At 41.0% G+C, this 23982-nt stretch overlaps 1 protein-coding gene across 9 annotated transcripts in view; it reads left to right on the forward strand.

Annotated features, from left to right (window-relative positions):
• Nucleotides 1-561: 561 nt before the first annotated feature.
• LOC117968270 (pre-B-cell leukemia transcription factor 1-like) overlaps nucleotides 562-23982 on the forward strand; it is a 79272-nt gene continuing 55851 nt past the window's right edge. For 2 of the 9 annotated variants that reach the window (XM_059007099.1, XM_059007101.1), the window contains exons 1-2: nucleotides 574-1740; nucleotides 14707-14780. In XM_059007099.1, the coding sequence (XP_058863082.1) occupies nucleotides 1556-1740; nucleotides 14707-14780 (259 nt within the window). In that variant the 5' untranslated portion in view covers nucleotides 574-1555. Of the gene's footprint in view, nucleotides 1741-4123; nucleotides 4204-14706; nucleotides 14781-23982 lie in introns of those variants that run through there. The other 7 variants (XM_059007094.1, XM_059007092.1, XM_059007096.1 and 4 more) reach the window with 7 other exon arrangements.

The following is a 23982-nucleotide window of genomic DNA, read 5'->3' on the forward strand; positions in this document are numbered from 1 at the left end:
TCTACTCCCCCTCCCCCACACCGTCTCCAAGACAACCGCAGCTGCCAATCACAGCGGAGAAGGCGGTCTGAAGACATGAACATTCTTCTCCCCTTCCCCCACGGGTCTTATTTTTTTAAACGCTTAATTGAGCACGATTATAACATTGTTTCAATTATTCTGTGTTGTGAAGTTTACTCTTGCAAAAAAAAAAAAAAGAAAAGAAACATTCTCCTCATAAATCCATTTTCACTTTAGACTACAAATTCAGGACCTAATAAACTTAAAGTTAAAGTCGGGGGAGGGGGGACGTACAAAAAAACTATACAAATAGATAAAATGATGTTTACTGGGGACGCAGCGGGTATATAAAACCACAGCCAAGGGTGCACAGCAAACACGCATTTAGGACATATTAATACGTTGACTGCAAATTAAATAATGAACTAATTCCTAAATAGCTGCAGTATTTTGGACAGAAAAAAAACTGTTTTGCGTAAGGTAAGTCTATAAAGCAGATAAAAACTAAAGACATTCTACAAATTAAATGAGAGCAGGAGACTGCAGATCCAGCTGCACTCGTTGCACAGTAAAAGCAGGTGCAGGGGACTGAACGGCGCGCCCCTGGCGGGCGGGCGGGGGTACCGGCGGGTGACGTAGCGCCCCGTGTAAGCAGCGTCGCCGGGTTCGCGCTGTGGGTTGTGTGCAGTGCTGGTGGGTTGGATCAACCGAAAAGGCAAGGACTGGTTTTGCTGGCTGGCTGGCAGGCAGCGGGACTGGAGTCCTCTTTGATAAAGCTTTTCGCTGTTCGCATCTTCTCTCTTCTGGACGAGGAGGGGAGATCAGAAAAAATCAATAAAGAACGCACCAGGAGACGCGGGGTGTTTGCCGTACCGCTTTTTAATTTCTTTATATTATGATTATTTTTTAAAACGAGAGACCGCCGAACGTGGCTGATATACAAGGCTTTCGCGTTGAAGATCCGTCGCTTGTTTTCCCCCTCCCTCTCTCGAATGGGGCTAGACGTTTATTGCATTATTTTGTAGTTTGGATTATTATTATTATTATTATTATTATTATTATTATTATAGCTGGGCTCTTGTGCTAAAGGTTTGTCTTGCTTGCTTGTGTTATTGCGTGTTTGTTTTTAAACAATAACACTGTTGACCGATTCTTTTGTTGTTTGTTTGTTTATATATACATATTGACTGTGTGTTCTTGTTTTTTTTTTAAACTTTGCAGTTTTAAATGTCCCTTTTGGAAAACCAATTGCATTGAGTCGCGCCTTGTGAATATACATATTTTCTATTATATATATTTTGTGCATCTGAAAAAGTCAAACCTCTAGGCGTGCGTTGATTCATTTTTGCATTTCTTTTTTTTTTCTGGGGCATATTTTTTTTAATATATATACAGTATTTTATTTCTCTAAATACTGTAAGTGCGAGGAGGATACGATTTTTTTTTTCTCCGAGTGGCGCCGAGTCTTGGCGGTGCTCCTGCGTGGTATTCGTGGCCCGTTTTGTGTCGGCGAGAGAAAGGACGGAGAGTTGTGTTTTCATTACTGTCGTCAGACATGGATGATCAAGTCAGGATGCTAGCGGCTCTCAGCGGCTTGGGAGCCCTCTCCCAGCCCGACGGAGTCGACGTGGACTCGGTTCGCAAACAGCAACAGCTCGGGCAGCCGCAGCAAGACATCGGAGACATCCTACAGCAGATTATGGCAATCACCGATGAGAGCTTGGACGAGGCGCAGGCGAGGTAAGGACGCCAAATCAGGAAAGAGCTTAAAAAAACAAGCGATAAAGAAAGTCGATATTGTTTAACAATGCAGGCGAGTCAACAGATCGCTCTTTATTTGTGCTGTTCCAACTAATATTGTGTTGATAATGTTTACTGTATGCACTTAACTTAATGAGAGTGTGTGTGTGTGTGTAACCCACATAATGGACCAGGAGAGGAGTGACACACACACTGTTTATTTGAACTGTTCTGTAACTATCAGTGTGTGCATTTGTTGTTCAGTTCTTCACACACAACGTGTTTTTTTTTTTTTTCACAACACATGTTATGCAGTTATAGATAGTATTGCAGATCCTCTTAAACGGTCGTGGTGCAAAACCCACAGAGGGCTTGGTTTGTTTAAAATAAGTAGATTGAAGCGTCTTAAGAAGGTAACACTAGCATACAAGCTCTGAATTATGAAAATGCATTAAGTGCTTAATTAATAAAATTTAAATAAAAACCCCGTACGGTCGCGTATTTAATTTCCTATAGTGGCGCTTTTGTTCTAAATTTCTTTATTTCTGTGTCCGTGCTAATGTCGTGCTCGTGTGTGAGGGAGGGATGGTGTGTGTGTGTGTCTGAGGGACAGCAAACAAAGGTGATTTTTTCTTTTTTTCTTTTTGTCCAGTGCGTGGGGAGGGGGGGGTTCAGTTCGAGGGCACTTTCACTCTGAATAATGATAATAATAATAATATTCAGAATGAGATTCTATTGTTGTGGACGGGGCATTTGTTAAACCCATAATAGCTTGAGGCTATGAGCCCGGCCCCGAACAGGGACATGACAGGTTAAATCATACAAAGAGACTTGATACTCATTAAATCAGCTATCTATCCGCTTCTATAATACATACACGTCTCGGTGCAAGTCATTAGTGCTCTTCAAATATTCACACAAGTCGAACAACCTCGGGCTTTCAGTACCGCTGCTAGCAGCGATGGTGGCATTCACATCTGGGGTATTCGTATTGTTACTATGCAGTTATTTGGAAGTCTTTGCAGATTTAACACATTAAGCACCAAAATATTTTTCTTTAAAAAAAATAAATAATAATAATCGCAACACAAGCTGTATTTGTCATTTGATTCGTTACATTTAGCCTTAACTTCTGCGGATAACACAATTAGAGTAAGTTATAACGATACAGTTAAAGAGAACATTAAAATAACCAGTTAAAAACGCTGCAAAAAAATTACAAAGTACCCTGTGCTCAAATGAGCACAATATGTGGCACTTGACGGGTTAAACAGAGGTGTTGCAGCCCGTTTTAAAGCAGATCCAGTATATATTACGCGATTTCACGTTTGTTCTTTAAATGCAAACGATTGAGTGTGTGTTGGTGTGTGTTTATTCCCTTTTCAAAGGTGTAAGTAATTAGCATAAGCGTGCAAACTGACTCTACCCATTTTATTAGTTTTATTTCACACCCACCTCGTCACACTTGACTGCCAAATGGCCACAAATGGTCACCCGGGACTCTTGAGAAATCGCCTTGCTTTGTGGAACCCGTGCTTTTGGTAGCTCTACTCTAGTCATTAGCATTTTCATGAAGTCCGATACGTAGAAGCCATTCTTTCGGATTTTGTTCTTAGCCGCGACTGTGCTGTTACTGAAGTTTAGGATTTACATTTCACACAATAACCTGTGACCAGTGTATGAATCGGGAGACCGGGGGAATGAAACAGGAAAATTATCCTTAAGTTGAGAACCGGCTGCTTGAAACAGGTTTTTGGGTTTAGTGGGCGGGTGTTGTGCGGATTACCGCCTTTTGTTTCACATGTGAAGTCAATAAAAAGCCACCCTCAATTATCTTTATCTATTCGGATCGATACAGCTACAAAAGTCACACGTTTCTAGCACTTTATGAACGTCTGGCATCTTTGATAAACGCGGGGCAACACACGTGTGTGTTTTCTAATCTATTTTTAAATGCAATATAAATAGCAAAATCAAAAGTATATAAACAGATACTGACATTAAATAAATCAAATACATTAGTACACCTTGTGGTTTATTTTAAATATAGACGGTCACTTACTAACAACATACAATGAAAAATAGTGACAGGCTTGTAGAATTAGAGGGACGGTATTAAGATCTGTTTACCACTGTTTAGATGTGTTGAAATATAACCTGCTTGCTACCCAAGCTGAGGGAACACAAAGCCACTTTCTGGCTTGGAGCTTGGTTTCAGGAGACCAGGTCTCAGGACACTGCGTGGCACACCAGGAGAGACTTGGGGTTTGATACAGCAAAGTTGCCTCAGACTAGGTCTCCTGGAACCAGGTTTCAAGCCGCTGTTCCTGAAACAGCAGTTCCCATGGCTTTAAGATTCGGCAGTGTTCACTAACATTGTAATGTTTGCTTTGTTTACATGGTGACATTCAGCACTGAGATTCTCGGCAGCCCAGATTCAATGCATGATGTCTGCCAAACAAGGTACACAAATCTACAAATACAAATAATACAAAACAATAACATTAAACAGGGCTGGAAAGAAGACTCCTGTTGCATAGCAGTTTCACCCATTCCAGGTTTTACTGCCAGCTTGCTTAGCCACAGTGTGTGTCGGTAACAAGCTCAGATGTGTCTTATTAAACTCGTGGTAAAACCAGGAATGGATCAAACTGCTGTGCAATGAGAGTCTTATTTCCAGCCCTGTGGTGTAGTTTGATCCATTCTTGGTTTTACTATGAGTTTAATAAGACACACTTGAGTTTGTTACCTATACGCTGTGGCTAATCAAGTGAGTATTAAAGACTGGAATGGGTGAAACTGTGCTGTTATTTCCAATCTATGCACCATTTTAGTAATTCGGAGGACTCTTGACTGAGGTTTGAATTTATCAAATTAAAAAAAAAGTTGGCATGAGTAGATTGGAGGCAGCAGATCCTGCATGCTAAACAGTGCTCTAGTCTCCAGTGTGAGCTGCGCACAGAAAGGCCGGTCCTTGATGAACGGACTCTTGTCCTTCCAAGACATTTCTGATGTCCTGTTTTAATGGTCATTTGTTGTTGTTTTTTTGTATTATTGCATTTGTAACTCTGTGAGTAAAATAATGAGGAATTAAACGTGAAATAACATCTCAATGCTACTCAAGATACTGCAAGCACGACAGGCATGAAAAAGACTCCTGTTTCAAAGCAGCTTCCCCCATTTCAGGTTTTACTGTGAGCTTTATTAGCCACAGTGTGTGTGTGCCAAGCTCAGGTGTGTTCTATTAAACCATTTAGTGCCATTGTTCTTATTTCAGGACAGGCTACTTTGTCATTTTTTGGAGCATGTGTAACTGCCATTTACCTGCTTTTTCTAATTTTCTCTAACTATAGTGTTATGATAACTTACTCTAATTTAGTTAATTGCAAAAGTTAAGCCTAAATGTAATGAATCAAATTGCATAAATACAGCTTGTGTTCTTTGGTACTTAATGGGTTAAACCCATAGCCGAAAACCAGGATTGGATCAAGCTGCTGCCCAATGGGAGCCTTATTTCCATCCCCTCATGATGAGGGTTGATTTTGCGATTTACATCTCGCTTAAAGGCCTTGTTTTGAATATGCAACAGTGCATCGCATCTCTTTAGTTATTGTTATAAATAAAAAAGTGACAACACTTTAAGATTCTTTAGTTAAGACCTGTCTTGACAGTCTAAATGTATGTGAACTTGCTGCTGTGATTGTCCTGGCGTGCTGTTTGAAGTGCAGATTAGGAGGAGAGTGCAAAGTGTCACCGGGGAGAAATCTTATCAGACTATGCAATAACAGCAATTTCACCCATTCCTGGTGTTACTGCCAGCTTCATCAGCCCCAGCTAAGTTCTGCTGCATTCTTTGAACCACAATTAGGCATTGTTTTGGAGGCAGGAATTCTGTACTGCAGTCAGTTGCATAGCTACGGGTTCAGCTATTTTATGTTGTGTGTGTGTGTGTGTGTGTGTGTTTTTATCTGTGTTCTACCCTTCTGTTGTGTGTGAGCCCTGCATGCTCTTTACATTCCATTCATCTACCATTACTTTATCATCTTTGCACAGCTACAGTAAATGCAATTGAATATTAATTGTAATATTTGTGTTTTACTTGCATTTGCAGTTGTTAATGTGAGAGTGTGTGCGGGGATGGAAGTGAGGCTCTCGTAGCTCTGTAGCCGTCGGGCCACTCTGGGTTTCACTGAGAAGTCTTATTGCCATCCACTGCATTTCAGTGTACAATAAACGAGTGCAGTCTCAATATGTGTAAGACTACAAGCCTAGAACACCACAGGCCATCTTTTCAAAGCGTTTCCTGCATGCTTTTAACTCCTGTATTTTTTAAAGGAGCGAGAAATCATGTCAATGTTGCAAAATGAAGAAACACAACATGATGAGAGTGCTCAAGAGGACTTGAAATGCATTTTGATTCTAGTTTTTGTAAAATTAACAGGTTTTAAAGATTGGAGGGGACACTGAAAGTATGTTAGACACGACTGAAAGTTAAATAAATGACCTTATAATACTGTATAGTTAGTACACTGTAAAGGGTCAACATCTATGTTTCACTGGTATGTTTCTCAGCGTTTAGATTCCACATGTTTTAACATATAGATAAGCGTTTAAACTTAATATCACCTCTACTGAAACATGGAGGGTCCTGACGTACCGTTGTAGCAGCAGGGTTAATACACAGGTGTAGAAGGGAACTGACACGTCAAACCAAGAACCTCTTCATGCAGTATTATTGTTATTATTATTATTGAAAACTGAACTTTTAAGAAACTACAAGTCATGTGGACGAGCATTTTATCCTAAAGGTGGTCAGCTCCGGTCCTGTTAGAATGATTCCACTCCAGGTTTACCTGAGTTTATTGTGTAATGGATTTTAGGTCCTGGCTGGAACAAAGATCTGGACTGGAATATCTAGTCAAGCTTCCTGCGTTCCTAAAGTTTTGTCGTGCCATTGCGGATCTGTGTATTTAACGGCACGCTAATGCTTTATGAATACGACCCCTTAGTTTTTGCTAGTTTAACCTAAACGTCTATGAAGGCACTAGCCGAAGTGTTTGCCGACGTGAATTATTTTTGTTTAATGGTTTTGCTACCTCAATAACACAGATGAAACCTAGTTTCTGAAGCCTTTCAGTCCTGAATGATTTTTGTCGAGCTGAAGAATAAACTCCTTTTGTTGAGTATACACGAGAACAGGACCACGCTTTTTACATATCTCTACCCTACATCAGACTGGGACCTGTGGAGGATAATTCGTGCCAAAATTAAAAATAAATAAATAACTAAATAAATAAATAAATAAATAAATAAATAAATAAGTAAAAATTGAAATACATTACATTTATTTATTTCATTTTTTCATTTTGGCACGATCTTTTCACTCTAGTGTTTGTCATTGAGCGTCAATCATATTGGAAGCGCGGGACACTGCCGCTGGTGAGTTCGATTATCTACCAGCGGGTCTGCTGGTTGGAGTCAGTGTAGAATCGAGAACTGACGACAGAAGAAACCATTCAAATTAACATCCTCTAAAAGAGGTTGCTAAATAGGTGAACATTTTAACTCATTTTAAGTTAAAAAACTTTTTTTTTTTTTTCCCACAACTGCATAGCAGCAGCAGCAGTGTGGAGTAGTGGTTAGGGCTCTGGACTCTTGACCGGAGGGTCGTGGGTTCAATCCCAGGTAGGGGGACACTGCTGCTGTACTCTTCAGCAAGGTACTTTACCTAGATTGCTCCAGTAAAAAACCCAACTGTATAAATGGGTAATTGTATGCAAAAATAATGTGATATCTTGTAACAATTGTAAGTCGCCCTGGATAAGGGCGTCTGCTAAGAAATAAATAATAATAATAATAATAATAATAATAGTGAAGCAACGGACTCCTTGGAACGGGAACCGGGTTTGTATACCACAAGTCCCGCCCCTGTTTCCAGCAATCCTAGTCCATCACACAGCTCATTTGAGCGCAATGAGAATTTTTTTGTACAACCAGGGGGCTCGTTTCTGTATTGCGAGATCGTAAATTCAAATATGATAGGTCTTTCAATCAGTTATCATGTGCAGTTTGTGTGAGCAAAGTTATATAGAAACGCTATACAAGTATGACACTGTATGATATACAAACGAGCCCCAGGTCTTTCAGGTGATTAAGCTACAACTACTGTATATAAAAACAAATTGGTTTATATTTTAGTGGTCACTGTGGCATGCAGGGCATATGGTTTGGCAACAAAAAATAAATACATAAAGAATGACATGTATGTAACATACTTAACTATGTGCTACTAGAGGCGCAAAACAATTACATCCCAAAAGTAGACAAATCTAAATCTAAAACAAAATGGTTTAATAGATCAATTAAAAAAAAATATTCAGCGAAAAAAGGCACTTTACAGAGCGTTTAAAAGGGACCAGAAACGAATTACACAGAAAGAGTCCTTGGAACTGCAAACACAAGTCAAAAAGGAAGTTAGAAAGGCCAAGAGAGAGATAGAAATGAACATTGTTAAGGGGGCTAAAACCAATTCCAAAATGTTTTTCCAATATTATAACAGCAAGAGAACATTCAAAGAGGAGGTTAAATGTCTAAGAGACACAAATGGCAAAATCATAGATGAAGAAAAAAAAATAGCAAATGTATTAAATGATTACTTTTCACAAGTTTTTAAAGGAGGACATGGACAACATGCCCCACATGTCCACCTGTTCCTATCCAGTTTTAAATAACTTTAGCATAACAGAGGCAGAAGTGTTAAAGGGACTAGGAGCTCTTAAAATAAACAAATCCTCTGGGCCGGATGAGATCCTCCCAATAGTACTCAAAGAAATGAAAGAAGTTATTTACAAACCGCTAACCAAGATCATGCAACAGTCTCTTGACACAGGGGTTGTACCAACAGACTGGAAAATAGCAAACGTAATACCAGTCCACAAAAAGGGAGACAAAACCGAACCAGGTAACTACAGACCAATAAGCCTGACTTCTATTATATGTAAACTTATGGAAACTATAATAAGATCCAAAATGGAAAATTACCTATATGGTAACAATATCCTGGGAGACAGCCAGCATGGTTTTAGGAAAGGGAGATCATGTCTAACTAACCTACTTGACTTTTTTGCGGATGCAACATTGAAAATGGATAACTGCAAAGCATACAACATGGTTTATTTAGATTTCCAGAAAGCTTTTGACAAAGTCTCGCATAAAAGATTAATTCTCAAACTGAACGCAGTAGGGATTCAAGGAAATGCATGCACATGGATTAGGGAGTGGTTAACATGTAGAAAACAGAAAGTACTGATTAGAGGAGAAACCTCAAAATGGAGCGAGGTAACCAGTGGTGTACCACAGGGATCAGTATTAGGTCCTCTGCTATTCCTAATCTACATTAATGATTTAGACTCTGATATAGTAAGCAAACTCGTTAAATTTGCAGACGACACAAAAATAGGAGGAGTGGCAAACACTGTTGAAGCAGCAAAGGTCATTCAAAATGATCTAGACAGCATTCAGAACTGGGCAGACACATGGCAAATGAAATTTAATAGAGAAAAGTTAAAGTATTGCATGCGGGCAATAAAAATGTGCATTATAAATATCATATGGGAGATAGTGAAATTGAAGAAGGGAACTATGAAAAAGACCTAGGAGTTTATGTTGACTCAGAAATGTCTTCATCTAGACAATGTGGGGAAGCTATAAAAAAGGCTAACAAGATGCTTGGATATATTGTGAGAAGTATTGAATTTAAATCAAGGGAAGTAATGTTAAAACTTTACAATGCATTAGTAAGACCTCACCTAGAATATTGTGTTCAGTTCTGGTCACCTCGTTACAAAAAGGATATTGCTGCTCTAGAAAGAGTGCAAAGAAGAGCGACCAGAATTATCCCGGGTTTAAAAGGCATGTCGTATGCAGACAGGCTAAAAGAATTGAATCTATTCAGTCTTGAACAAAGAAGACTACGCGGTGATCTGATTCAAGCATTCAAAATTCTAAAAGTATAGACAATGTTGACCCAGGGGACTTTTTCGACCTGAAAAAAGAAACAAGGACCAGGGGTCACAAATGGAGATTAGATAAAGGGGCATTCAGAACAGAAAATAGGAAGCACTTTTTTACACAGAGAATTGAGGGTCTGGAACCAACTCCCCAGTAATGTTGTTGAAGCTGACACCCTAGGATCCTTCAAGAAGCTGCTTGATGAGATTCTGGGATAAATAAGCTACTAACAACCAAACGAGCAAGATGGGCTGAATGGCCTCCTCTCGTTTGGTAAACTTTCTTATGTTCTAACACACTACACAAATCTGATGGTGAAACAAGCCAAAAATCGCGTTTTGTATTTAATTCTATAAAATCGGAAAACGACTTTGTTTTTATTTTTTTTTTCTCTGCTCACAAAGCTAAAACAAAAAACATGTTGTTTTCCAATTTCCTTTTATAAAAGGAAAAACGACTGGACCGAATCTACACAGCCCAGCGTTGCAACTTGCAAGCATTGTAAATCTGCAATCAACGCCCCTACACAACCCAGGACAAAGTTACTAGATCATCATCGATTCACTTACTGGATTGTGCTGCCCTTCCAGTGTGATTGGCACTCAATGAGAAATACCAGAGTGAAAAGATTGAGCCAAAAATAAAAAACAAAATAAATAAATAAATAAATGCATAGAAAAATGTAATGTATTTAGATATTTATTTATTTATTTCGTATTTTATTTATCTATAGATTTTGTTTTATTTAGTTATTTTGACACAAATTATCCTCCATAGGGACCTAGGAGTCGCGTGAGGTTGACATGGTGATTTCTGATGGTATGTGTTAACATATGGTGCGAAGATGAGTACTGAAAGGGTTAATGTATAAATTTGAGTGTTTAATTATTATTATTATTAGCAGCATTTATTAGCTATTATTATTATTATTATTATTATTATTATGATGATGATCATACTGAAAGCTACAAAGAACTGAGAATCATTTTTAATTTTTATTATCTGAATGTGACTTCTCTCTCCAAAAGAAGCAGCTGGTTTTATTATTCTGCTCTGTTCAATTATTCATCCCTTTGCTTTTTTTCTGAAGAGGACGTCCCTCTGAATAAGCCTGGCAGTGTGTTACGGCTGTGGTCTCTCAATGTATTTGAGGTGACATGTAAGTGAGATCCAGTGTGTGTTTTGCACTGCCAGCTCAAAGTTATATTTCCTTTTCAGTGTCAAGTCCTGTGAAGCAAACTTGTTGAGCTGCCTCCCTGCATTCCGGCACAGGAGCAGGTCTCAATGCGAGTGGAATGTCTTCGCAGACATGGCGTGTGTCTGTTCCACTCAGTGTAGCGCTGCCTTCGTGCTGGCAGTGAATATGTATCATGCATTTGGCATGCCAGTGTGTAATTATGAGAGCTTGTAACAGGTACTCCTGGTGAAGCTGCTAATCCTGTTTGAAGAGACACCGTCTTTCTGGTCAACAGGAAAACATACTGCGCGTGTTTCTTTCCTTTTCTTTCTTTGTTTTTTTTTGGGTTTTTTTTTTTTGGCACAGCCTTGCACTAACACACTCAGCCCATTCTGCCACTGGCATCCCACCCCATTGCATTTCACAAGCTATTCTCACAGGGATCCTTTTGCATTGCAGCACACACAAGCCGTTCCGTCATTGAGATCTGTGGAGGTGTGGCTCTAGTGGTCAGGCTTGTGTGTGATAAAGCACTCCACAGCTGGACGACTGCCTGGCTTCTCTAGCCAGGAGCTTTTTTATAGCTTGTGGCCGCGTTAGTTACTTGTTAGTGAAACCGTCAACTCTTAACAGGATACTGCTATGGGCTTCCTGTTCCCTGTGTTGGCCAGAGGCTGGAACCCTTTTGATCCAGCATAGGTATTGCATGCCACTGTGTGTTTAAGTGCAGTGTTTTCACACTGCTAGAGGATTCCATTGCACTGCACGGGCTATCATCATTGGGATCCCATTGCATTGCACAGTTCAGTACTCGGTACAACTCAACCCGTTCTACCATTGGAAAACTTGTATTGCAGGGCATAGACCAGTATTTACTATAGGGATCACATTGCATTGCACAGTTCAGTACTGATTAGGTCAACCCATTACATTGCATTGAATTGCACTGTACAGTTCAATGACCAGCTCGACCTGGTACACCATTGGGATCTCGTTGGATTGCATTGCACAGGCCATTCTTGCAGGGATGCAACTGTATAGCATTGAATTGCATTGCACAGGTCAGTAATGACCAGCGCAACCCATTTCATCATCGGGAACCCACTGGATTGCATTGCAGCGACCAATACTGGCCAACTCCACTCATTTCTTCATAGGGATCCCATTATATAACATAGCATTGCCTTTCTCAAGTCGGTACTGACTGGGACATAAACCGCCTATTTCATCACAAGGTCTCCCCGTGCATTGCACAGAAGTTCATAGCGATGACCAAACCCAGCCCATTCTGTACCCCTGTCTATTAGGGGTGCATATTCCAGGAATGATTTTAAATATTGGCTCCAGACCTGTGTGTGTGTGTGTGTGTGTGTGTGTGTGTCTATATATATATATATATATATATATATATATATATATATATATATATATATATATATATATATATATATAATATAATTTCAGTTAGCATTTGGCTCTCTTCAAATGTACTTTTTGTATAGGGATCTGTGATGCTTGCACGAAGGACGCTGCTGGAATGTAAGCTTGCATTGTGCTGCAGCGTCTTGTATCCAGATCTATTGATCTCGCCTTTCCCCAAACGGCTCAAGCTCAGACACATCAGCCACTAAATGCATTACGTGTGCTATCTATTTGTTTTATTACTTAAAGAGTTGTTTTGCAGTATCGGGTATCTCTCATTGAATAGTGAAAGGCAGTCTCCTCTTCCCAGCCCCAGCAGTGTTGCTGTTGCTTTCTCTTTGAGGGTTAGTGCATTGGCCGCACTGCTTAATGCAATTCAGATGAAGACCAGCTGACATGGAGAAAACGTTTTGGCTCGTATTGGCGTGAATTTCAAGTAGCTTGTGTTGCATGAAACGCATTGAACGAGACTTCTTGCTTGTATTTATCTGTATGCAGGGATGGAAATAAGACTCCCACTGCATAGCAGTTTGATCCATTCCTGGTTTTGCTATGAGTTTAATAAGACAAGCTCGTGGTAAAACCTGGAATGGAAAAAACTGATATGCAATAGGAGTCATGCTCCCATCCTTGGTGTGTATTCAAAGTCTTCCCTATTGGAGTGAACTTCCATTGTTACGCTCATGATAATCTGCTCTATTTGTCTTTTAAAGACAGGAAATACTGCTTGGGGGCTGTTAACTGCTTGCCTTGCAGGCATCCAGTGTTGAATTCTGATAAAACAGAGATGAGAAATTTGGGGGTCATCTTTGACCCTGATCTATCATTCGAGACTCATATTAGGCAAGTTACTAAAGTAACCTTGTATCATTTGAGAAATATAGCTAGACCTATTTCTGTATCTGATGCTGAAAGACTAATGCATGCCTTTGTTTCATCTTGAATTGATTATTGTAATGCACTTTTCTCTGGGATCTCAAAACATGTGGCGTCTTGCTTGCAGCTCATTCAGAACACTGCCGCTAGACTTCTGACTAAAACCCGAAAAGGGAACAGATCCTATTTCTTGTTTTAAACTTTTAATGTTAGATTTCTACAAACTAGCTTTTTTACAATTAAAACCACATTTTTTATCTCTGTTCTTCATTTCTGTTTTATAGAAATGTGAATTGTTGTTTTTCTTTAGGAAAAGGGCTGTAGCAATTTATAAAACAGTTAAATTTAATATATAGCACTCTTCTCATGGGTTAAAAAAACCATCCTAATCTGTGCAAAGAACACTCATTCAAAAACAACTTGAAACGCAACGGATAACGTGAATGTGAATCTTATGATGCACGTGTTACTGGGCAGCTAGCTTGTAGGGCACCTGGGCGATTGATCAACTTAATGAGTGCATAATTGAGACTTGCAAAAATAAAAGCCATGCTGATCAATAATCAGTTCATCAATGAATTATTGCATGTCTTGTTACAAACATTTCAAATAAAAGGATGTCTGTCTGTCTGCTGCACTTTACCCCCATTACGTGCAGCTAAAGAGATTCTGCTCCTCTTATACCTCTCGGAGAGATGCTCCTATATATGTTTGAATACCCAGGTGGATTTAAAAATGCCAATCTAACTCTCGCTTTCTCACACGCCTGTCACAACAGCAGGGAGCCGAGGGACTGGAAGAATGAGTTCTGGGATTTCTTTCACACAGAAATACTGATCGAAGCATAGCAGAAGTTGGTTTTAATCTAAAAATAGGAATAAAACAAATGCATGCATTTTAAGAAGCGATGCAGGGCAATGCTCAGTGTATTTTCTCTGCTTAAAACCAGCAGTTGTCATCCCTTCTGCTCAAGGACTTCCACTGGTAAGCTGGTGGGATTTCAACCATGCCATAATAAATTCAGCGATGGAAATAAGACTCCCATTGCACAGCAACTTGATCCACTCCTGGTTTTACTCCGAGTTGAGTAAACACACCTCAGCTTGTAACCTGTACACACTGGGGCTCATCAGGGACATTTTTAAAACCTGGCATGAGTGAAACTGCTGTGCAATAGGGAAGGAAATAAGACTCCTGTGTTTTTTTTTGTTACATTAGATAAGGGGTCAATATGGGACAACTGGCAAGGCCTGTTTGTATCAAATGTACCGTTTGCAAACTAGACTGAACAGCAAGTGTACAGTTTCTGTGTGACCCCAGCAGATCTGTGGGGAGTCCTTTATTTGACAGCTCCATATTGCTGTGCATGACAGGAGCAGTTTGTAGTTATTTCTTGCAGTTCAGGTAGCTCTGTGGAGATGTTGGCACAGTATTGTCTGAAGGCTGTGTTCTAATGCGTTTGTATCGTTTGTGTTCAACAGGAAACACGCGTTGAACTGTCACCGGATGAAGCCAGCTCTCTTCAGCGTGCTCTGTGAAATCAAGGAAAAGACAGGTAAGGAGGAGAAGGGTTGAGGAGGAGGAGGGGAGACCTGCTCCCTTTTATAGATCTGCACGGTTCAGCTCAGATACTGGGTGTTTGAAACAGGATTTTTCATCCATATCCTCTGTGACTTAAAATAATAAAAATAATTGTCTTTCCAATTAAAGCAATCAGCACAGTGCTTGATACTTTGTTTTCTTTTTGAATTTCTGTGGTGCAGCGTTTGAGCCCCGGTCTGTCTGCCTCACTATCCAGACTTGCACGACAGGGTCTGGTTTCAGTGTCTCTTAGAGGAAAGCAGATCCTCTCTCTCTCTCTCTCTGCGGAACTGGCTTTTCCAGATCATCAGTGACACACTGGCAGCTTTGTGCTCCAGTCAGCTGGGATCGTTTTCAGAGTGCTAATACACCTTTTAAGAACTCCCAGAGCATTTAAACAGCGCAAACACCAGAAAATGAAAAGCCCGAAATAAAAGGTTATTGTATGTATCAAGGAGAAGGTCTTCATGCGCTATGCATCACGATACAGGGGATGGTCCTGATGGGCTACTTGTATCAAATGGTCATTTAATGATGGATCATTCTGTTAAAAGACAATCATTCGATGAGATGGAGAGAGTATGTATGTATGTATACATCCATACCAACTATAAAACGCACAAGAACCATGTGGGGATCCACACTGAGGTATGTTGTGCTTTTGGTCTATCTGTTTTATTTATTTTTTAATAATGTATAGTAAAATATACGATCAAATCCATTGAAGACACAATACAATAGTTGAGTGTGTAAGGGAGACTTGAACAGGAATGGAAATAAACTCCCTCCCCCCCACCCCGCCCAAACCAACCTTGAGCCGCTGTTCTGATGGAGAGAAGGGTTCCTGGCTGCGAGTACATTTTAAACGCATAATGACAGAGCATGAAATTAGAAGTAGCTGGGAGCGGAGCGGAGCAAAATAAATAAATAATGAAAGCGCTGTCATCAGCTCCCGTTCACCGCAGCCGCCGATATTTGACATTTAGAAGCTAATTAACTGCCAGTTGCTGATCTCCGCATTGAAAGAGAGCAGAGAGAGAGAGATTGAAAAAAGAAAGAAGATTCACCACGAACACGGATTTCAGTATCGAAGGCTGCTCTCTGTCTGCGTACAGCCCCCAGCGTGACAGGTTGTGAGACTGACCGCAGGAACCCCGCTGCAGGGTTTCCATGGGTATTCCGCAGTGCAGGTGTGAGCGTCCGCCATGGCGTGCTGTTAAGAACGCGCAGGGCCAGACTAGCCAAGCGTTTAAACCACGGAAGCGCTGGAAAATGAAATGTCACAAAGCCCTAAATAAAAAACTCATGGTGTTTATATTATTATTATTATTATTATTATTATTATTGTTAGTAGTAGTAGTAGTAGTAGTAGTAGTAGTAGTAGTAGTATTTAGAAATGGTGCAATCTTGACATTTCGGGAGCTGCTTGCGTTTGCCCTCCTTCCCGTTGCTCAGTAGCAGGCTGTCCCTCCAGTCAAGCTCGGTGGACAGCTGGCTCACTTCATATTGGGTTTAGATTCAAACCGGATGGCGGGTTTGTCTGTACGGGACCTCCGGACTTTCCTTTTGATACTCAGTTACCTGGTTTGTAACTGCGTTGTTAAAAGATTGGATCAGTTATGTATGCGGGTGGCTGTAGAGTAGGACCAGAAGACCCTTCTTGCCAACGTCCCGCAGTGGACAGATTTCCGGCCAATGTTTGCGTGTGAAACGTGCAGTAAACTCAATGCAGCGTCTGTGTTCATTTTACGGATATAAGCTTGTATGGTACAGCACCGTATATACAATATTAACTCTGTATAATATTTAACATGTAATACAGTAGAAAAAAAACATAGGGATGTCGCAGTATATCGGTTTCACGTTATTCTGTGGTTTACATTGCCACGGTTTTGACGCCATGATCGTTTTTGCATACCATGGTTATGGGGTTCACGGTTTACCGTGGTATGTAGTTTGTGGTTTCTGTCCCTAAGTTGCATACCGTTTTATTATTTTATTTTGAACATGACCTCTGTGTATTTATTTAAAGAACTACTTTAAAACAACATTAATGGCTTTTATACTTTTTTTTAATAGCTGTATAATAAAAATACACTATACCGCGGTATGGCGATAACCACGGTGTATTTGTTGAAGATGATCATACCGTCAGAATGTAACGCTGTGACATCGCCCCCCCCCAACGCCAGGGCTAGCTCTGCCTGGACTGCAGTCCTCGGCTTCGTGTTTTTAATCGTTTGCTGCTCCGTGCCTGTGGACAAGAGGATCATTGTCCCCAAACTGCTGCTTTATTCCTCGTTCCTTATCTGAAATTCTCCGGAGACCGGAATCCGAGTCCCGATATTATTCCTAGAACACACAGTGACTCTGCTGGCCGCAGGCTACGATAGGATTCCTCAAACTTGATGTGCTTGCTGTATTATTTTATTACGCGTCATTTCTTTTTATTTTATTTCAGGAACGCTGTAAGCTGTTTTTTTTTATTTAAGTTTCTCAGTAAGAGATTGACGCCTGGATAATTGGATTGAGGCCTGGGGACCAGTAGTGCTGTACTGCACTGCTTGCATTACTTTCAAAATAAATACATACTAAAATGAAGTGACGTCATTTTGACTAGAAGTCTTTTTCAATGTCTTTGTGTTTCTGAATGTAAAACAGCAACGTAAAACAACACATTTGTATCTCGGCTTGTTCAGTTGGCGATGCTACATTATAAATGAATGTCATTTCTTGAGTCTGTGTGTGAGGTTCTGTGTGCCCCAAATCATTTCATGTCTCTACTGTGAAGTCCTTTGCTAATATTTCATGTACTGTCTCTACAGCAGTAAATGGACAGCCCCCATCTATCTGAGTACTGCTTATTATAACAGGTCTCTGTATAGCATGGCGTCTGTCTATTGATTTGAAGCAGTGAGTAATTCTTATGCCTGGGTGTGTCTGCAGGAACGGAAATAAGTTTCGCCCATTCCAGGTTTTACTCTGAGCTTGATTAGCCCCAGTGTATAGGTAACAAGCTCAGTTAAACCCACAGCAGAACCAGGAATGGATCACGCTGCTGTGCAATGGGAGTGTTGTGTCCACCCCTGTGTCTGTGTGAGTGCTGTAGGGTAGAGTTAGAATGAAGCAGCAGCCTCAACACTTCCCAGTACCAGAGCTTTGCAGAGTGTACGAGTGGAGGCTGCCAGTGCTATTTTAATTTGACCCCATGAGTCTAGTCTGCTTGCGTCTGTCTGTCTGTCTGTCTGTCTGTCTGTCTGTCTGAATAGGGGGGGAGGAAGCAGCAACGCTCACGAGAAGACAACCAGGCTGTTTATTAACCCATTAATTGCCATTGTCCTCTTTTGAGGGCAGGTTACTTTTTGTAATTGTGGAGCATTTTTAACTGGCACCTAGTTCTTTTTATTTTCTCGAACTATATTTCTACGATAACTTACTCTAATTGTGTTAACCGCAAAAGTTAAGTCTAAATGTAATGTATCAAATTACACAAACACAACTTAATGGTTTAATATGATGCTCTCTGTCCGACTGTGTGTGTGTCAGTCTGCAGGAGGAATACCCAAGTATGGGGTCTCTCTCTCTGTCTCTTTCTTTCTTTCTTTCTTTCTTTCTCTCTTTCTTTTTCTTTCTCTTTCTTTCCTTCCTTCCTTCCTCTCTCTCTGTCCTTCCTCTCTCTCTCTCCATCCATCCATTCAGTGCAGGATTAAGGGACACATGCTAGTAGTCTCTGGGGTCTGTGCTGGCCTGTTGTAAATGTTTACCATGCTGCTGGTCTAAACCGCACTGTAAGGGAATGGGAGGGAAGGTTAAATCACTTACAGACCTGGACTTGCTGTGATTCTGTAAGGGAGGCTATAACCTAGACCTGACACCTTCAGTGACGCTTTCTTGCTTCAATCTATTTATAAAAATAGTATGTTTATTAATAGTAGAAGAATCAATAACCCATGTTTATTCCATCAATGACTGTACAACAGTAGTATAAGCAGTAGCACTAATACATTTTTTAAATTCTGTGACTAACGTTTCGGCTAGAAGTCTTTCTATGACAAACATTTGAGAAGTCTATAAGGTTCTCTTAGTATTACAACAACCCGTGTCCAGCAGACCCAGCCATGAGACCAGCTGGATTCAATCCTGTACAAGGTATCAATTACACACAGACGCAATCAAATACATGTGGCAGCGTGGTTCAAAACTCAGCCCACTCGCACTCTAACGTTCCTTTCACTTACAAACACTTGATCTGAATGTTTTAAATACTAATCACTGCAAAGCTCAGTGCTGTTATTTTGACAGCATGCATGTTGTGGCTTAGTGTGGATTTAGTCGCTGTGCTTTGGGGAGCCTGACTGTGACCTCTGTAGGAAGCCTAGAGGTCCCACATTGTGATGTGGCTGCACTACAGTAAAACATTAGCACTGAAAGCTAAAGAGTTCATTTAAAGGTAGTACAGCACTGTCTGCTGTCTCCTCGACTCCAGCACTGTGCTAAACTGATACCTAGTTTAGCTTTTACTGGTGTGCGATTACCTAACAGCATCAGGAGTTTCATCTATAGCCTCCTCCTTCCTTCTTTTCATGCATAATAAGATCAAATGATTGACAGGGAGAGTGTATATTTGTACCCACAATAAAACACACTATTCTTGATTTCAAGAACCATGTGGTGAAGCGCAGTGAGCTAGGTTGCACTTTTGGTTGATGCAGACCTCGATTCAGATTCTACGGAAGGTGTCTTGCTTTGTTGTCTCCGGCCCCTCTTGCTCTGGAGCAGTGTGCACTGTGCTACTCGAAACCTCTCTCCTGCGTGCGGCACAGAGTGCTTTCTGCCTGTGTTTATTTCCCTGTCTCTCTTGAGCTGAATGAGGATTGAATGTCAGCCTCTGTCTCCTGTCAGAGTCATGTGCCAATCACATCACCAAGGAGACCACGGAAGGCGAGGGGCGACGCAGGCTGGCCACTGATAGGTCAGCCCTTCGCCGTCGCCCTGGCAACGAGCTGTCTGTTTACCTAATGTCATTCACTTTGATTTTTCCATTTAGTCTCAAAAGCAATGGCGACTGTACAGGGAGGGGGATAGGGTTCACTGCCTTAGGAGAGGAGGGGAGAGGTCTAATTCACCCAGCAGTGTTTGTCAACCTTCCCAAAACCTGTCCAGAGACACCACTGTAATGTTGTAAACCTCATGGGGCTGTTTTTTTGTTTGTTTTTTTAAAGCATTTAACCCCGTGCAAATTTTAGCAAAAAATCTTCTCAATAAAAATAGCAGTGGAAGTGTAAGAAGCTTAAGTTTCAGAGCACCTAAACTTTCTGTAATATTTGTAGATGTTTCTTCCTTTCAGAAAATGCACTAAAGCGAATCCTGCAGGTTAATACAATGGGAGCTGGAGAGCCCTCCGTCTCTGCGTGCGTTGATACCAAAGAGAAACTCCGTAAGAGGGAAACGCTTCCACTAGAAGTCTGTTGTTGTGTTATATTAGATGGCCTTCTGTGGGACTCTCTTTACTTTTTATAAGAAAGAGAAGTTCAAGATAGAAAAAAAGGAGAAAGAAAGATTGAATAATAAAAAACAGAAACTGATCTCTCTCGATCACATTTTAAAGAAAGACATTCTTGACAGTGCAGTTTGTCTGCGCTCGAGTTTAGTTTCACAAACATGTTAAAAATGGCTCTAAAAAAACAGGACTTTATTGACAAGACAAAAAACTGTATGCCGACAACCCGTGCAGTGTTGTGGTCTTATAAGAGTTTCTATTGTGTTCAGTTCCACAGAGGAGGCTACAGCAAAATGAGTTCTGTTTTTTTTTTTTTTTTTTTTTTTTTTTTTAAGGATCCCCAGTGAAAAGCAGTGCCCCATGCTTGTTTCAGAGTGCTCTCCTATGGTGTGACAGTCCCCTGCTAAATCTCTTATGATCTGATTGTAATCCTCACAACATCAATGTCAAACCTCAGTCTGTGGGTTTACTTTTTGGAACTGTTCATGTAGCTATGGGGGGGAGGGAGACTTATAGAACAGGAGCCTGATTGTTCAAACTCCTGGCTCCAGGTCATTTACTAATGTATGTAATTGAAGGTAGTCCTGAACCCCAGGACTGGGTGCAGCAGCAGCAGCAGGGCTAGTGCGAGTTTTTAACCCTGCGCAAACTCCTGGCTCCTGATCATTTAAGTAATTAAGGGTAGTTCTGTAACACAGGGCCAGTGTGAGATTGTAACCCTGTGTGCCTGAGTGCACATTGCACACTGCCTGCGCTCCCTTCCCTAGTTATAAAACACCATGTTAAGTTTCTCCTTTAATGCTAGAAAAGGACTTGCTCTTAAAGGAACTTGAGGTGATCCCAGAGCGCTGCATGGAATAGAAGAAAGGGAGGAGGGGGCGGGGGGCATTAGTTAGCCCCAGCGCTTTGATATGTTAATAAGCTGAGCTGAGGGAGGCTTGGTGTGGGGGATGGGTGGCAGCAAGGGGGGTTAGTCTGTGCAGGAAAGCAGGAGAGAGAGAATGAGGAGGAGGAGGGGGGAGGGGTGTAAAATTCCAGAGAGAACACTCCGGCCTGCTCTCATTGTTAAAGAAAGGCCGTGAACAGATGCCAAGTCTGTCTGTCTCTCTCTCACACACACACACACACACACGCGCGCACAGAGTGAATGTAACAGTACGGTCAGATGTTCTGTGTAAAGATGATAACGTGGAAAGGGTTTGTATGCGTGAGCAAGCAGACTGCATTCTGCCTGCATTTATTATATTTTTTATAAAGCAGAGATTCCGGCCCATGTGACCAGCTTTGAACAGACCAACTCGCTGTCGGGGTCGGGGTCAATTCCTGTTTTTCAATTCCATTTCCATTTTGAAATCCAGTCCAATTCCAATGCCTATTCCTTCGAAAGAACTGGAATTGGAATTGTTATTTTAGAGACATTAATTGTTGTGTATTCACCTGCTTTCTTTTGAAGCCAGTTTAATTAACTAACAGGGACTCAATTTAAGTAATTTGTTGCCACTGTGAGACTCATGGGAATTGACCCTGAAAGCATGCAGCACAGCGTATATACATAGTGATCCAGCGCAGCGTATATATACAGTATATTAATTTTATTATTATTAATTTCTTCGCAGAAGCCCTTATCCAGGGCGACTTACAATTGTTACACGATAACACATTATTTTTACATACAATTACCCATTTATACAGTTGGGTTTTTACTGGAGCAATCTAGGTAAAGTACCTTGCTCAAGGGTACAGCAGCAGTGTCCCCCACCTGGGATTGAACCCACGACCCTCCGGTCAGGAGTCCAGAGCCCTAACCACTACTCCACACAGAAAGTGATCCAGCGCAGCAAGTGATCCAGCACAGCGTATATACACAGTGATCCTGCGTCTTTTTCTCTCGTTAATGTTTAGCACAAAGCCAATTTAAAACGACTTTCGTTTGAACGTGACACCGAAGTCCGTCAGTTCGGTGTTATAAAGAGAAAACTGTGCTTGCTTTTTTATTTATCTTTTTATTAGTTACCTTTTGTTAGTGGGGAATGTAATATTCCACGCACTGTGGAACAATCCTCTACCTCTGTAGGGACTGCGTGAAATGGCCTTTATGAGGAACTGGTCCTAACTCTAGGGCTCTGCACATTCAGATTGGAAGGAACACAGAGCAGCAATGAGAGAAAAGTCTTTCTTATGGAAATCAGTATAGATAACTGGATAAGCTGTGTTGTATTTCTCGTAACATTGGTGTACATACGTTTTGCAAGTGTTGGAAATTAGGATACTGTTCCTAATCCTTTGACCATAGTGGAGGTCAGCTGCAGTGCTTATACAGCAGGGTGTGTGCAGGGCAAGGGTATTTATTCAGTACAGTCTCTTCCATACAAGTTGTGCACATGGTACTCTCTTACATATCGTGTTATAGTGCGTTATTAAAAAGCCTCTGGAGGGCTTCTCATGGTGTAGGTTTTTGATTGGTTTGACCATTTCCCAACATGTGAAAGTCAAAGTTTAAAAGGTGTTCAATCCAGGTGACTTGCATTTAGAATGTTTGCATAACTTTTGTGCTCAGCTAAATTTATAACATAAAAAAATGCCTTATTTAAAGGGAACCTGACACCACTGCCGCGCCACGTGAGGGCCAAATAGCAACGCTCAGCAGCAGTAGAAAATACATCCTAGCTTATTTCTTTTTCTTTCTTTCTAACATCTGCAAATAAGCCTCTCCCCCACCCCCCTTCAATTCCCTGTTCAATGCAGAGATGCAAGGAGAGAGAGGAGGGGGGTTCTGTTTGATTTCCCCTGAGTTTCTATCTGTAGTGAACTGACTGCCTGGGCTCAAAGTTGGCGCATTATTTTCCCCACTGCTTAATGAACAAGTTTCAAGAGGCTATCGATTCTGTTTCTCCAGCGAATTCCCCTCCTCGCGCAGTCTGACACCACACACACACACACACACACACACACACACACACACACACGGAGAGGCACGCACACAGACACCGAGACAGAGCGTATTTATGTAGGGTTGTAACGTTTAATCATGTATCGACGAAGCGAGGGTTGTAGTGCTTTGCGAGGAACTGTTCTTGAAAGGCGCTATATAAGCGCAATACTATTGTTGTATCATTTGTATCTGGAACAAACCCAGAAGCACAGCACAGTACATGTGTATTTCTAATAGTGTAGAAAACGTTTGTGATGTTTCACAGATCCTGATTAGCTTTAATCTTGGACCGCGTTATGCAAGGTGTTCCCGAATTACTGGTAATTGATCTGTGCAACCAACCAATAATGTGCGGATATCGGTTTAAAAGTTTAAACAACACAGTAACATCCCTGATTATAAATCAAAGGTGGTGTAATTGGAGTAAATTGTCACATTATCAAAGGGATCTTTGTTTACCGTTGCCTGGCTGCAAACCTCTCTCAATCCGGAGATTAGCATAGCCTGTTAATGAAACCTGACACTAAAGATTCTGTCCATTTGGAGCCCAAGCTAGCTAGCTCGAGAGACGCGAGGACAGTAAACGAGAGCCGCTTCACTCTCGGCACAGCGACCCACTCTGGTGTCTCTGTTTTACCGAACGTGATATTTTGTGTATGCAGTGCTGCAGAGATGTGTTGGTACAAGGCTGTCAAAACTGAGCATGTGCTGTCTGTCTTATCACTAGCATTTGAGTGGTTTTTT

The sequence above is a fragment of the Acipenser ruthenus genome, chromosome 34 (assembly GCF_902713425.1).
Source record: "Acipenser ruthenus chromosome 34, fAciRut3.2 maternal haplotype, whole genome shotgun sequence".
NCBI classification, from domain to species: Eukaryota; Metazoa; Chordata; class Actinopteri; order Acipenseriformes; family Acipenseridae; genus Acipenser; species Acipenser ruthenus.